Source organism: Solanum tuberosum, unplaced genomic scaffold, assembly GCF_000226075.1.
Source record: "Solanum tuberosum cultivar DM 1-3 516 R44 unplaced genomic scaffold, SolTub_3.0 scf00040, whole genome shotgun sequence".
Classification (NCBI taxonomy): Eukaryota; Viridiplantae; Streptophyta; class Magnoliopsida; order Solanales; family Solanaceae; genus Solanum; species Solanum tuberosum.
Genome location: NW_006238964.1, coordinates 2293430 through 2308031, shown reverse-complemented (window position 1 = coordinate 2308031; position 14602 = coordinate 2293430). Strand labels below are relative to the sequence as shown.

Sequence of the window (14602 nt, the reverse complement as noted above, 5' to 3'; positions counted from 1 at the left end):
ACTTTGAAAAACCAATATGACAATTAAAAGCAAAGACAGAAAGTATTACCCTATTATTTGTTGTTTCTTAAAATATGTGTCAAATCAATAGTAGACAATTATTGTTGATCGAAAGAAGTATCAAGCATTACTCAATTTGATATCTCAGATTTCATGCACTGAAGTGTGAGTGCGGAAAACTTAAAAGAGAACAAGAACACTTTAGCATCAACAGATTCACTATGATTTAACTCCTGCGTATAAATGCATAAAAAGAAACTAATCAATGTGTGTGATTCAATAACTCAAATAGCAGCTGCTGTAGCAACATTTACATCATCAGATTCATCAACAATCATTTCATCACGAAATAGTAGTTTAAGATATGGAAGAACTCTTGGAAGCATGGGTAGGTCTGCTAAGTTAACACTCATCATATCAAAAGCAATGCTTGTTTTGTGCATGTGTGTTTCATCAAAAACTGGAATTTTTGGGTATCTTTGACTGAAATGAGTGAGGATGATTCGATATGCTCCAGCAGCGTCCCCTACTTCAATAGCTTCCTGTGTTGTGCTGTGATTTCTTGCTATGGCTTCTTCCACCATGCCATCTTCAAAGGTCGCCTGCATTAAACGCCCAAAAATTTTATATATGCTAAAATGGGGAACATGTGGCAACTGAAATTTTTATGAGAATTGTTAAGCCAAGAGTATAGCATGATGTAAGATTCTATTGACAACTTGGGAGGAATATTTGTAATCAGAAGGGGGGGAAATCATAAAGACATTTCACAACTTGCCTCATGAATAAGAACTGTGGCCCCATGGGAAGCTGCAACTAGTTCTGGACAAGGCCTAGTGTCGCCAGAATAAACAATTTTCCACCCTGGTATCTTCTTCCCAGTGCTATTAGTCCTATCTGCCGCCTTCAGGACAACACCATATGCTTGTGGACAATGAATAACAGGAAAGCTGATCAATGCTTCCAATCCTGCTTCTCTCAGAACTCTCTTCAACATTGCCAGCAATGGGAATGCCGCAGATGCATCAGCTGGACTGCCTGGCCTCTTCCAATAACTCTCCATATGACTCCCTTTAGCAAATAAGTTAGAACCATCCTTTTGGTCATTTTGTACACCTACACTCCCATTCACATCCTTGTTTTCACCTGATTCAAAAGTCTTCAATGAAGCTTCTGTAGTCTGCCTACAATCGAGGAACTGCATATCTAGGTCCTCAAGTTTTTGGTATGCATCAAGGAATATCTTAAGCTGCCGTGGTCCCACAACAACTAAAGGTTCATGAGGAGTTTCATTGAGTAAATCGCGTCGGAGAGCAAGTATTCTTGCAATACCAGTATGATGATCAGCATGAATATGAGAAATCCAAATGCACCTTAAACCTTTTACAGCTTCATCAGCACCTTCAATACCAAATCTGTTTACCAAGAAGCACATTATCCCCCAAACTGCGGTTAAACAAAAACCATATGTAAAATTGATATTAATGAGCTTATACATTTACCTTCTTTTTAGCTGTCCCAATGTTCCTTCACCACAATCTAACAGAATACTTCCCTTTGAGAAAAGATTGATAAAAATAGAAGTGACGTTTCGATATTTTGAAGGCTGGGAAGAGCCCGTTCCAAGAAGAACAATCTCCATATCCTCTCTTGTTATACCTTCCAAACAACTAGGTAATGCAGTTTCATGCAGCCAGGGCTCTTCTATCACAACATTGTTGGCCTGCAATGTCATGCTGCCTCCATTTGCAATGTTGTTACCATGATGTAACAGTTGGGTAATATGCTCAGAAGCATCCACAATTTCAGGAATTTCTGTAATTAAGTCTTCTATGATTTTTGGCCGAGAAGTAACTTCAGGAATACCAGATCTGTCTAAACCAAGCTGTGCATATGGGCGAAGATGGAACTGTTCCACAAAAAAGTTGTTCATTTTGAGTGATGTCCAACCCATCATCAAAGTCAAACAACGCATGAGGTAAATTGCAGTCAATTCCACAGAAAAGCTCAAACACATTCCTAACCAAACATGGCATACAGTTTCTAGATTCTAATTTTACGCCAGTAGCAACCGGATCAAATATATAAACTCTCACCTTGAGGAGGTTCTCTGCCGTAATAACTTGACATGAAGCTGGAAGAGAGAACTGCAGAAACAAAATATAAAGATAAACTTCTCAATTAAACAAGCATACCCAATATTGATTCACTGTCCAAAGTAAACTTATCTTCTATTCAAGCATAATTCCAATATAATGTACCTCACTTGGACCTCTAGAGACTGAGGGTAAGCTCTTCAACTGTGGAAGAGACCAAAAACCAGGCGAAGGAAAGAATTGAGGGCACAAGTAGTTAAGCCTTGTGGCGATTCTTGCACTAGACTTCAGAATTGGAATTTCAACATTCTTCCTGCAATTTATACAAGAAAATCATGCTGGTATATAAGCAGGAAATACACATAAACCGCAGAAAGATGTATATCAGCCTGAAAAGAAGAGAGCATTATAAGGTTACTCACAGCTGATGTCCTGCCATGACGTGCTGCACCTCACCAAATCTTGACATCCATTGCTGATATTCAGTTGTACACGTTACTGAAGCAGGACTAAGGTGTATCACACAATCAACTTTTTTGCACATTTCCTTGGATTGTTCGGATGGATCTGAGTAATATGGAGTGAGAGAATGTATAGAAGACAATTCTTGCATATGAGATGGTGTTGGGCAGTCAACAACGAGTACAATAGGACCAGGAACAGAAGGCCCCAATACATCACCAGGGTGAACCTGCGCAATGCTCACTGAAACAATGAGATGAGTACGAAGTAAAGTAACAGCAAATAATAATCCCTATTCTTACCATGATGTCTTGATGATCTGACTGTACGGAATTCCCGAGTTGCAATTCACGGCATTTTGGGCCAGGTCTCAACCCAAGAGCAGCAGCCTTTTTTGGATCAAACTTTCCCTTAATTTCAGGCAACTCACAAATATAGACTACCGCAAGATCCCCAGGCTTCAATGCAAATTCAGCTGTGGACTGCATCCTCTCTGCTGAAATTTTTTTTTCCAAATGATTGACACCAACTAGTGAATCATCAAGTTCAGAGGATCCTTCCTTTGTCGTCTTAGACACTTTTGAGTAGCGTGGTCGCAACAGAACAGCAGATATTTTGACAACCTCATCATTAATAGGAACGAAGAGTTCATCAGTAGCCCCTGAAGAATCAACAGGTGGGCCAAAACTGCGTGCATGGACCATGGCGGCATTTGGGATGAATGATTTCATTGCATTGACCAAGTACTTGAGATCAGAAGGACCCCATACATTGACCTTCAAAATAAAATTGTAAATCGTATCATTTTGTTAGACCATCTCCAACCCCACTCTATTTTACTCTCCATTCTCTATATTTGGAGAGTAAAATAGAGAAAGGGCTCTCCAACCACCCTCTAAATTACTCTTTATTCTCCATTTATAGAGAGGTGAATAGTAGTACTCCAAATTTGGAGAACTACTATTCACCTCTCTATTTCACTTTTTGCATTTAAAAAATTAGACCATCTCCAACCCCACTCTATTTTACTCTCCATTCTCTATATTTGGAGAGTAAAATAGAGAAAGGGCTCTCCAACCACCCTCTAAATTACTCTTTATTCTCCATTTATAGAGAGGTGAATAGTAGTACTCCAAATTTGGAGAACTACTATTCACCTCTCTATTTCACTTTTTCATTATTTTATTATTATTTTCTATTATTTTGTAGTTAACATATTATTTTTCATATAGACCATTAATTATATCTCTAATATTAGTAATTCATTTTAAAAATATATATTATTTAATATATACTACTTTCATCCTGAATTAATAATGTTTCATTAAATTTTCGTCGATAATATAATTTGATTTTATTATTAATTTTCACTGTAAAGAATACACAAAATTAAAATGATAAGATGAAAATTTTAATTTAAAAAACAATACATGACATAATAATTTAAATACAAGATAACAATACATAACATAATAATTTTATCACAACGATAATTTAGTAATCCGGTAGGTCATTTTTCAGATTTAACAATATTCGGAAAAAAATAATGTATGATCTACATAATTAGTGTAGTTGTGATTGCGGTTGTGCTTGTTGATTTCTTTTTTCAATTATTCGTAGTTGTTCTTGTTGAATGAAAATCTCCGATTTGAACAATCTTTAGCTAGACATAAAATGATTAAGGATAAAAATGTTCATTTTGAACTCCGTAATGCATTAATAGAGCATTTATGAGAGCAATGTAATAATCTTGAAAGTAGAGTATTTATGTAATTATATTTCACTAATAATTTCACTTTTATTTGAATTGTCCATTAATTTGTATATTATATATTATTAACTTGCAATTTATGTTATTTATAAATTTAGGAAAAATATAATTTTATATTAAGTAATGAATTTGAAAAAATAAATTTTTATATTACATGAATATTATATAAAGTGATTATTTGGAAAAAAGGAAATAAAGGATGTGTATCATGAAATAAGAAAATAATAATGAAATAGAAATAATAATATAATATTGAGGAGAGAGAAAAAGATTCTTTTTTAGAGAGTAAAATAGAGAATTGGGTTGGAGTTGGTTGCCTGAAAAAATAGAGAACTCTATATTTGGAGAGTAAAATAGAGATTAGGGTTGGAGATGCCCTTATAATCATTTATATTAGCCAATTATCTGATTGATATTTTACAAGTAAACCAGGTTAATCTGACACTCACAGACATTCCTTCTTCTCCCATGCCAGCCAAAGTCAATAAAAGACCTGCAAGCAAAAGAATATCACATATTCAGTGGTTCTTAAACAACCTCTGCCAATCGTTAAGCCAGCACTGGCATCTTTCCAACATTGATTAATCTAGTCACTCAATAAGAAAAGCTATAGAAACAGACCTGGGAGTCCACCGGCAGTTTCTGAACAGACTCGCGACAGAAATATGTGATCAATCTGGGAAAGAAGAACGAAGAAAAAAAATGTATATACATCTTCCACAATAAGATCAACATCATACTTGAAAGAACAGTTCGGAAGTATAAACCTGATTACGAACAAATGGATTATACATATCCATAGTTCCATACCTTTGATAGCTTAATTTTATGCTCTGTGCAGAAGCGTTGCAATCCCTGAAGCAGAAGAACGGATTTAGATACAAAGAAATAAGTCCAAGTGTACTTTTTCTGTTTCTTCACAAAGGAAATAGAACCAAAAGAGAGCAATAAATGCATATGAATGGGAAACAATCTGCAGAACAACATTGTGGAATGAAAACCCACTAGGATAATGGTGATGCAGGAAGCAGATGACCAATTAACCCATCATTAAAAAGCACAGTTCCTCATTAGGAGTTTGTCAAATACAATAACCAAAAACATTCTTAATACCAAACAAAAAGTATGACTTGCTATTCATCATAACTTGAAAATTGCTGCATGTGGTCTTATCATCTGTTCCTGTACAAAATCTAATAGCCAGTTGGTCCCTATGGATCTAATCTATACAGTAATTTAGTCATGAGAATAATAGAATTACAAAAATTCAAGGAAACCCTTGCAAGAAATTAAATTAACTTAATAGGTAGCTCCTCTTTCAGGTTCAAGTTGGTATTCTGCTTCCCATAAGAGAAGGGCCCTAAGATTTCAATGTCATTATAACAATGTACCCAGTAATCCCACAAGCTGGGTCTGGCGAGGGCCACAAGTTGGTTTGGGGAGGGTAAGATATACGCAGACCTTACCTCTACCTTTGTGGGGTAGGGAGGCTGTTCCAAAATATGAAATGTACATCTTGACTAACAATACAACACCCAAATAAGATTAGGTTATCCTTTCGGTGTCATCTGAAACAGTAGAGAAACTAGGTGCCATACACATTGGATTTGAATTCGACAATATAACTTACTTACTTCTCCAGCGTTAAAAATAAACCTCTGTTTATCAAAGAAGAGAAGGACTGAGGGTGTTGTATCTTGTGTATCCATGCCAGTCCCAAGGATCTGTGAGAATTTAAAGGAAGAGAAGTCAATGACTTTTCAATTTCTTTGCAAGGAAGTGAGAGAGGAACAATATCAGTTATTAGATTCACATAATCATAAATTTAGGCATGTCTTGAGAAATAAGATTTCAATCCAACCAGACAAACCTTTGCACATTCAAGTATCTGACCAAAATCATAGAAACTTTAGAGTCCCTTTATGCAAAAATAAATTGTCAAATCTGCTTTAAACATACCAAAAAAAAGTTATAAATAGGACTAGGACCTTACTGGGGCTGCTAGTTCATGTTATGTTACTTTCTAGGACTAACATAACCATCGCGCTGAATTCTGTTAGTGTGTTATACTGATTGTTTTAGTATTGAATTGGAATCCCTCTGCTAAAAATGTTTTACTTGAAGAAAACATATTTTGGTGTTAAAATGTGAAAAAACGTTTTCTCGAAGAAAAATACTTTCCATCAAAAAGAAGCCATTTTTTAATCAATGTCCTCATTCCTACTCCATATCACTAGCTTCAAACTACACTTATAGTTGTCAAAACACTATCCTCTTGTCTTATCCTACCGGACCTACACACCTGTCATCAACTTTTAAACCCAACTAAAACTAGAAATGATTCAGAAAAAGTTCCAAATTAAACATTTTCCTCACCAATATACCTTATAACTCTATCCATACCATTTGTTCCCTTAAAACATACAAACATATTTTTTTTGAATTTAGTTAAACAATCCACCATGTCCCACCTGCGACCCACTCGCTAGACCTACACAATTACTACATGTACCAACTTCGTGTCCAAAAAAACATGGGAACTATAAATCTTTTAGAACTTAGTTAGCTCCCTGACACTAGCATAGTGTTTTTATGCAATGCAACTAACAAAGTTTTTTCATTTCTACCATTTTGTATTTATTTTTTCTCCATCTTCTTCAATGACAGCAATAGTATATATCATTACTTCATCGAAAACAAACATGGAAATCATCTTCATTCAACTACATAACAAACCAGGATCAAACCTAGTAGTGAAACAAACATGTACTACTCCCTCGGTTACAATTTGTTTGCCTTACTTTCCTTTTCCATTCATTTCAATAAAAATGATTTTTTTACAACAAGATAAAAAAGGGAAACTTGTTAACAGGATTAATTAAGTACCTGGACGTATGAAATAGTATTAACAGGGTTGAGTTTGCGAACTTTGAGTTGAAGATTTTTCCTGGGACCATCATTCTTATCTTTACCTTCAGCCCTTCTTTTATTAAACCCAACAGACTCAGCAATCGCACTACTACTACTTTCTTCCATTGCCGACTTCCCTTTATTCTCCGTCTTCGAACTGCTACTACTACGCCTTCTTGAACCGCTCAACGAACCGGGTCGTTCGATGTTTTTGGGTTTTCTTGAATATGCGGCGAAGAGAAGACGGCGGGGTTTGTGAGTGTAAGTACGGAGAAATGGGTGTTTGATTTTGAAGAGATGAGAAAGAGAAAGCGGAGGTTTTGGAATTAGAGGGGAAGTGAGAAGTGCGTGGTGATTGGCGGAGGAGAATAGGAGGCGAAGGCTTGAGATTTGGGGCATTTTATTTGGTACTATACACAGGGTTTTAGGTTCACCAAACATAAAACCCCGCCCATGTCTGAAAGATTTGCACTTGCAAATTGCCATTGCATGTTACCGGGTCGGGTCGGGTTGGTGTTCACTACCACCCATTTTGAAAAATGAAATTGGTGGGATTTGAAGTTTAGTCGTTGTTTCAAATGTAATTTACTAGAAATTAATAATTGAATAAAAATATCTTTAGGTTTTATACACTTATTTTTTGATACCTTAAATGAATACCAGCCTCAACATTAAGCGTTGGGCTGAAACATGAAATTTGGGTTAGAAAACAGGTGAATCTTGCCTAAACTTTAACTTATTTTCAAATTTGTGAATTTAAATTTACTATTCATACCAACTTTAAGTGAACTTTCTACTCGACAATGTTGCATCTATCCATACTATGGATATGAATAATCACTAGTCTAAATTCAAAAACGATATCGAATGTCAAGTGAAGAAGAAAAAAATGGCCAATCAATAAGGGTACTTTGATTATATAAGCAGCAAAAACACCATCATGTAAGGAAAAAATTCAGCATCACCTCAAAATAAAGATGGACAACTTACTTAACTACTTACCTTAATATCCATTTATCCTTATTTACTTTAAAAATTTCAAAAATCCCTTATTTACCTATGCATCCCACATGTATCCCGTGCACAACGCTATGTATTCCGCTATGTGGAATGTATCAAACGCTATGTATCCCGTGCACAACGATATGTATCCCGCTATGCGAAATGTATCAAACCTAATGTATCATGTGCACAACGCTATGTATCCCGCTATGTGGAATGTATCAAACCTAATGTATCCCGTGCACAACATTATGTATCCCGCAAACATCATTTTTAAGGGATTTTTGATAAATAGAAAACTAGAAGGGATAGGATGTTATTTAGTACTTATAATATGTGATTCCTATAATTTATACAATAAAGATTATCCATACAAAAACTTCAAAATGAAGTGTCCGGCCCACTAAATGGAGTTATTAATGAAGACTCCCCTGAGCTCCTGCAGGCCCAAGGAGGAGGAAGAGAAACGCTGATGTTAATTGGACCACGGCCCAAAAAGGAAACCAAAAAAAAGTCTTGTTTCCTATTCTCAATGAGAAAATCAGACTATATATTTGTCTTTAGTAACTGTAGTACAATTTGTCACTTATATATAGCCGCCATCGACAATTTGAATTATTGTAAGAATGATAGTATATGTATCTGGCAAGTCCACCAATCACTCTCCCAAAAGTCAACATTACTATACGTGAAAGGTTGGTAACAAACTGATTTGATCTACACTTTTGTCTTTGCATGATAAAAATAACTTTTCCTATTTTTATAATAATAAAAAAATGCTTGCTTTAGGTTAGTTATCTTATAGTTTAATCATTTTCTTCACTTTTTATCGCTACGAAAAGTTGATTTCTTTTTCTCCTTTTTGGGAAAGCCATCTAAAAATGATCCATATATTTATTAATTTAGTTTATTTTATCTCGCACGAATTTAAACTATTTGATATTCATTAAAATTTAGTATGTTTTATGTTAATTAAATTTGTCCATTAGACACTTCTACGTTTTAACTATCCACACAGATCGGACAATATTAAAATTACAAAAAGATAATAAAAAGCCAGACACTAATGAATGATTGTGAACTATTTCATCAAATTAGAGCATCATGACAAGAACATCTCACCAAAAGATAATGCATACACAGCTGCAAACCAATAACTAGAAAAACAAAACAACAATTGGGAAAAAACAAAGAAAGAAACAACAAAAAATATTGCTTTTTCTTCCCTTTTTAAAAAAAAAACGAAATTCAAATGGGCTTTTTTTAGACCCACAAATCAAACTCAAACAAATTCAATTTAGAACTCATTGGATAGAGGAGCATGCTCTTGTTGCATGAACACATTGGTGTAAATAAGACCAGCCAAACTACCACCAACTAATGGACCAATCCAGTAGATCCAGAAACCCTCAAAGTTACCAGTAGCCATTGCAGGTCCAAATGAACGAGCTGGGTTCATTGATCCGCCGGAAAATGGACCAGCAGCCAAAATATTAGCTCCAACAATGAAACCAATAGCAATTGGTGCAATTGTGCCCAATGAACCCTTCTTCGGGTCAGCGGCTGTTGCGAATACAGTGTACACTAAACCAAATGTGATAATTATTTCCATCACAAGTCCTTCAATTATCCCCACACCAGCTCCCACTCCATGGGTTGGAATAGCCTGAGATCGTCGTAAAAAGTGAAATTAGTAATCTAAAAAAATAAAATCGGTCATGTTTACGCGATAAATAGGTAAAAATTGAAGGACTTACACATCCTCCGGTGACGAATTTGAGGAGGAAGCAAGCTACAGCGGCGCCGGTAAGTTGAGCAAGCATGTAGAAGGAGCCAGTGATAAAGGTAATATGGCCGCCGAAGGTTAATCCGCAGGTGACAGCAGGGTTAACATGACCACCAGAGATGTTAGCTGAAACTGAAACGGCCACAAATAGAGCAAATCCATGGCAAACTGCAATAGCTACGAGCCCAGCCGGATCAAGTGCAGCATTTGCTGTCAACTTGCCTGTATATATCCAAACAATACTAAATTTAAAATCTCTCATACATCAATAGTGAAAACGCACAAAAATAAAATCTACATGTGCATATAGTTGCATTAATAATATGCATGATCAGAAGCGGATCTATACTAGTAAAAAGTTATGAGTTTGGTAGAACTCAATAAAGTTGACTTTAAACACGGTATTTGTATCAAAAACTCACTTATAAATAAGCTATCAAAAACACAATAAACAAAAGAAGTTAATTATGATCTAGAACTAATAAACTTAAAATCATGAGATTGATCTATTTGATATGAATTCAGAATAAGCATTAACCATGTTATGTGCCTATATATGGACGTAATTCGAGTCAGAAGCAATAAAACCAAAGTTGAAACTGTTCTAATGAGTGAAACAATTAAAATCGGATCGGATAGGATAGGAGGAGTTATTAACTGTAAGCAATGGCGGAACCAACTCCGGCGAAGACAAAGATGAGTGTGGAGATGAATTCAGCAAGATAGGCCTTAAGAGACACAACGCTGAATGAATCACTAAAACTTCCAATAGCTACGCCGCCAGCCATTTTCACTATAAAAAATAATTTAATTAACTACTAATAATAGACTTAGAGAGAAAATTGCTTTTGGATGACACAAATAGGCATTTCTTTGTCACATATATATAGCAAGTATACGTAGTAGGAGTGTACAAATATATTTTAATATAAAGTTTAACCAATGAAGTTCATGAGATTTTTCACTGTAGCATAAAACATGCTAAGGGGGAATATGAGTAGGGATGGCAATGGGGCGGGGCGGATGCGGGGCAGGGCGGATTTAAGGCTATGTGAGGCGGGGCGGGTTTAAGGTTGTGTGGCGCGGGCCGGATGCGGGGCGGGATGAAGTGGGTTTTTTAAAAATTAATGTGGGCGGGGCGGGTTGCGGGTATAAGCGATTTTATGTGGGTTCAAACTTAATTTTAACTTTTTTCATGTTATAAGAGTGATAGAACATTATTTATTAAGATAATTTCATTAAAGCTACTAAAAATATTCAAGATAATAAATGAAAATGGTTCAATAAAAAATAATATAATTTCTTGCATATTTCCCAATTGACCTCTAAAAATAAAATTTTAAGTCACTATCCTATTAAATTAATACAACTTAATGGAAAATGAATTTGTTTTTATGAATTTTATTTTTAGTATCAAACATAACTAGAAAAAGAAAATATTAAAAAAATTATGCGAGGCGGATCTATGCGGGGCAAGATGAGGCGGGTTGAAAATGAAAAGAGTTATTATGCGAAGTGAATTAAAAATTTTACGGGTTAAGCTCAACCCGCACCGCCCCACCCTACACTGCCCCATTGCCATCCCTAAATATGAGAATGTACAAGGGAATGCATATCTATTCATGTTTATTTTTAATGATATAATATTAAATATCCTAGCTGGCAGGCATATGCTTTTTTGGAAATGTCTCAAAGCTCATAATTAGTCCTCATCCATGTGATGTGAAACATCAACAATGGGTATGATTTTTGGATTTGAGGCATATTAGAAAATTTAAATTTAGTGTATTCATCAATTTTAACAGCATTGAATTTACTGTATTTTTAAAATGTTGGTGAGTTTAGTAACAAGGAGAATGTTTTTTTCATGAACAACGTAATATTTGTATATAATATAGATAAATACTATAATAGATGAAGGTGGTGTGGATATGACATGCACAATTGGGGTAGAACTTATTTTTCTTAGCTACTTTCACTACGATAATCGTTTTCCTCATTTCTAAAAAACTTATTTTTCTTTAAAAATATTTAACTAATCAAACATGAAAACTGTAATAACATTCAATTTCCTCCTTACCTAACACACTTAGATTCAAAACTAATGTAGTATTTTAAAGGAAATCTTTTTGCATATGCATCTATGCTTCGTACCGAAAAATTTATAGTCAGTTATCACACGTATTATATTTTTATTAAAGTCTCTTCACTTTAAATTAAAGATTTCGAATTTCAAATGAAATAACTAAAAATTCGTTTAAAAAAACACTTTAATTACTTTCTTATTATTAGATCTACACGGTGAAAGTTCAAATTAAATGAACTACTATTTTGGAAGTAATAGTTTTGAAACTCAACGTAAATTTCACTTGATCTCATAATCATTAATATCTTTGGTTGGAATGTCTTTCCCCTAGGTCTTGAATTCCAGATCTAATGACCATAACTTATAATATGCTCTTTAAATTACTCATTTATTCATTTTTATTAATACAAATTCAAACTGATCGAATCAATAATTTTCAAATATAAAATATTAAATAATTAAAAAAAAAACATGTGACCTGACTTTTAGGACATTGAACGGTGGAGGGGTCCTCTAAGGGGTAAATAATGATTATTATTTTTTCAAAAAAAAAAAGAGTAGAGATTATGGTGGCATGAGTACTGAGACAAATAGAGTTTGGTCCACCAAATACACCGACCAACTATAAACTTGAGAATATGGGGGGACCTATTTTTTCTTTGATTTTTTTTTATGAAATGTGTGGATATAAATTTAAGTGGACTTAATCATGTATAGTTTTTAATAGCATTTTATTTCGTTATTTCTATTTCTATTTTCAAATTGAAAGATAATTTATTTGAATCGAAAATTTATCAATATAATAGTACAAAGTAGAAGTTAAATCTATGTACACTCTATCTTCTCTAAATTCTATTTGTGAGGAATTATGTACACTGAGTATATTATTATTGTCGTTGTTAGTTTAGCTAATGCTATATTGAATAATTAGGGGTTTAATAATATTAATGGAAATTAGTTGCTGGCACTGGCAGGGATGGATAGATTAGGAATCTGGTCGAAACTTCTTGTCGTGTTTTGGTAGTTGCCTATACTTTTGAATTAAAGTATTTTCCATTGTGGAATATTAGCTTTTTGGTGTGTATATTCTTTAATTGTTAATTAATGTCTCTCTCCAACAATTATTGCCTACTTTAATTTTTATTAATCTCTCTCTTTTTGTGATTAAAAGATTGGATATATATTATTAAAGTTGTTTTATTCTTTTCGAAATATCGGACGAATTCAGATAATGAAATGTCTTATTATATATAAACATCTTCTAATGATCGATAATAATGTGATTCTTAGCTAATCCATTATTGTCTCTTTTCTCCACCATTTCCCTTACTTTTGTATTTCAAATTGGAAATATTAAAAAGGCTTCATTAACATTACATATATGTAAATATACATGACAAGAAATTACTAAGAAATTCAATTTCAAGTCATGAGGATGAAATTATTGTGTTCAATAGGTAGCAAATTATATTCCAAAAATAAGCGGATTCAAAATTTCAATTCTATCAAACTGCTACCTCCGCCCCGCCCCTACTTGTGGACACAAATAGGAATGAATGAAATTTGAAAGACATTCAAACTTTGAATGGTTAGTTATGTTGAATGAGAAGATAGTGAGCAATAAATGAGAAGGCGTCTATATGTCTTCATCGACAATTTACTATAAGCAAAAACGACATTATATGAATTATTGGTTCTTGAAGGTGAAGTCTAATTTTTGAGGCGGCTATTTGACCGCCCATATTGATTCTTTGGTCTGCCGATATCATTTGAATCCTTACTGAACGACAGTGACTTATAACAAACCAGTAGTAATTGCTAGATCCTCATGAGTTTCTATTGGATCTTTATCTTTGACCCAAAACTTTCTATTTGGGTATATTTGTACTTTATAGTACTCCCTCGGTTTACTTTTAGTTTACTTTTATCTAGGGATGTACAAAACTTAACCGAAAATCGAACTAAATCGCAAATCGAGTCAAACCAGGAAAAAAATCGACTAGTGATTTGGTTTGACTTAGTTTGGTATTGAAAAAAAAAATCCGATTATATTTGGGTTGATTTGATAAACCAACTAGACATTATATATATAATTTTAAAATTTTATTTTATGCATAAAAAAATTTATTTTGATATAATTTTTAAATATTTCTTATACTTTTTCATAGTTTTTATCTTTTAATATATTATTTCAAATTTGAAACTTAGAATTCTGAATGGTCCAATAAAGATTATAGTCTACAGATGTTGGTAATTATAATGAAGCTTAAATCAAAATCAAATTAATACTAATGCAAAAAGAAAATCAATTCAACACTAAGAATGACAATAATATTGAATATTTGTTCTTTAGTTTTACATTGGTTTAGACAATTAAAATACATAATCTAATTTTAATTTCCTTTAATATTTAGTCATGTAACTAATACTTATTAAACTAATTTTAGCATGATTTAGTACTTTTAAATTATGATCATTTTCATTATGAC

General features: G+C 33.7%; 2 protein-coding genes across 2 annotated transcripts; both read right to left on the bottom strand.

Moving 5' to 3' along the window:
• Window positions 1-200: 200 nt before the first annotated feature.
• On the bottom strand, window positions 201-7746 carry LOC102596953 (zinc phosphodiesterase ELAC protein 2-like). Its single transcript, XM_006343034.2, has 12 exons — window positions 7216-7746; window positions 5964-6053; window positions 5140-5184; window positions 4951-5005; window positions 4779-4822; window positions 2861-3334; window positions 2519-2787; window positions 2262-2409; window positions 2097-2147; window positions 1503-1909; window positions 779-1415; window positions 201-602 (listed from the first exon to the last, which is right to left on the bottom strand). Exons 1-12 carry the CDS (start codon window positions 7723-7725, stop codon window positions 285-287), a joined length of 3048 nt encoding a protein of 1015 aa, XP_006343096.2. The 5' UTR covers window positions 7726-7746; the 3' UTR covers window positions 201-284.
• Window positions 7747-9478: 1732 nt separating this feature from the next.
• Window positions 9479-10955, bottom strand: LOC102596615 (aquaporin TIP2-1-like). The gene is made up of 3 exons (XM_006343033.2): window positions 10686-10955; window positions 9999-10249; window positions 9479-9907 (listed from the first exon to the last, which is right to left on the bottom strand). Exons 1-3 carry the CDS (start codon window positions 10813-10815, stop codon window positions 9539-9541), a joined length of 750 nt encoding a protein of 249 aa, XP_006343095.1. The 5' UTR covers window positions 10816-10955; the 3' UTR covers window positions 9479-9538.
• Between the last annotated feature and the right edge of the window lie 3647 nt (window positions 10956-14602).

Excerpts from the sequence above, each read along its gene's own strand:
- LOC102596953 (XM_006343034.2), bottom strand. The coding sequence starts at position 7,725 with ATGGCAATTTGCAAGTGCAAATCTTTCAGACATGGGCGGGGTTTTATG. Across the intron at positions 4,823-4,950 it reads AACTGCCGGTGGACTCCCAG|GTCTTTTATTGACTTTGGCT; the intron begins GTCTGTTTCTAT and ends TTTTGCTTGCAG. Across the intron at positions 3,335-4,778 it reads TGGGAGAAGAAGGAATGTCT|GTCAATGTATGGGGTCCTTC; the intron begins GTGAGTGTCAGA and ends TTTATTTTGAAG.
- LOC102596615 (XM_006343033.2), bottom strand. The coding sequence starts at position 10,815 with ATGGCTGGCGGCGTAGCTATTGGAAGTTTTAGTGATTCATTCAGCGTT. Across the intron at positions 10,250-10,685 it reads TGGTTCCGCCATTGCTTACA|GCAAGTTGACAGCAAATGCT; the intron begins GTTAATAACTCC and ends GGATATATACAG. Across the intron at positions 9,908-9,998 it reads AATTCGTCACCGGAGGATGT|GCTATTCCAACCCATGGAGT; the intron begins GTAAGTCCTTCA and ends CGACGATCTCAG.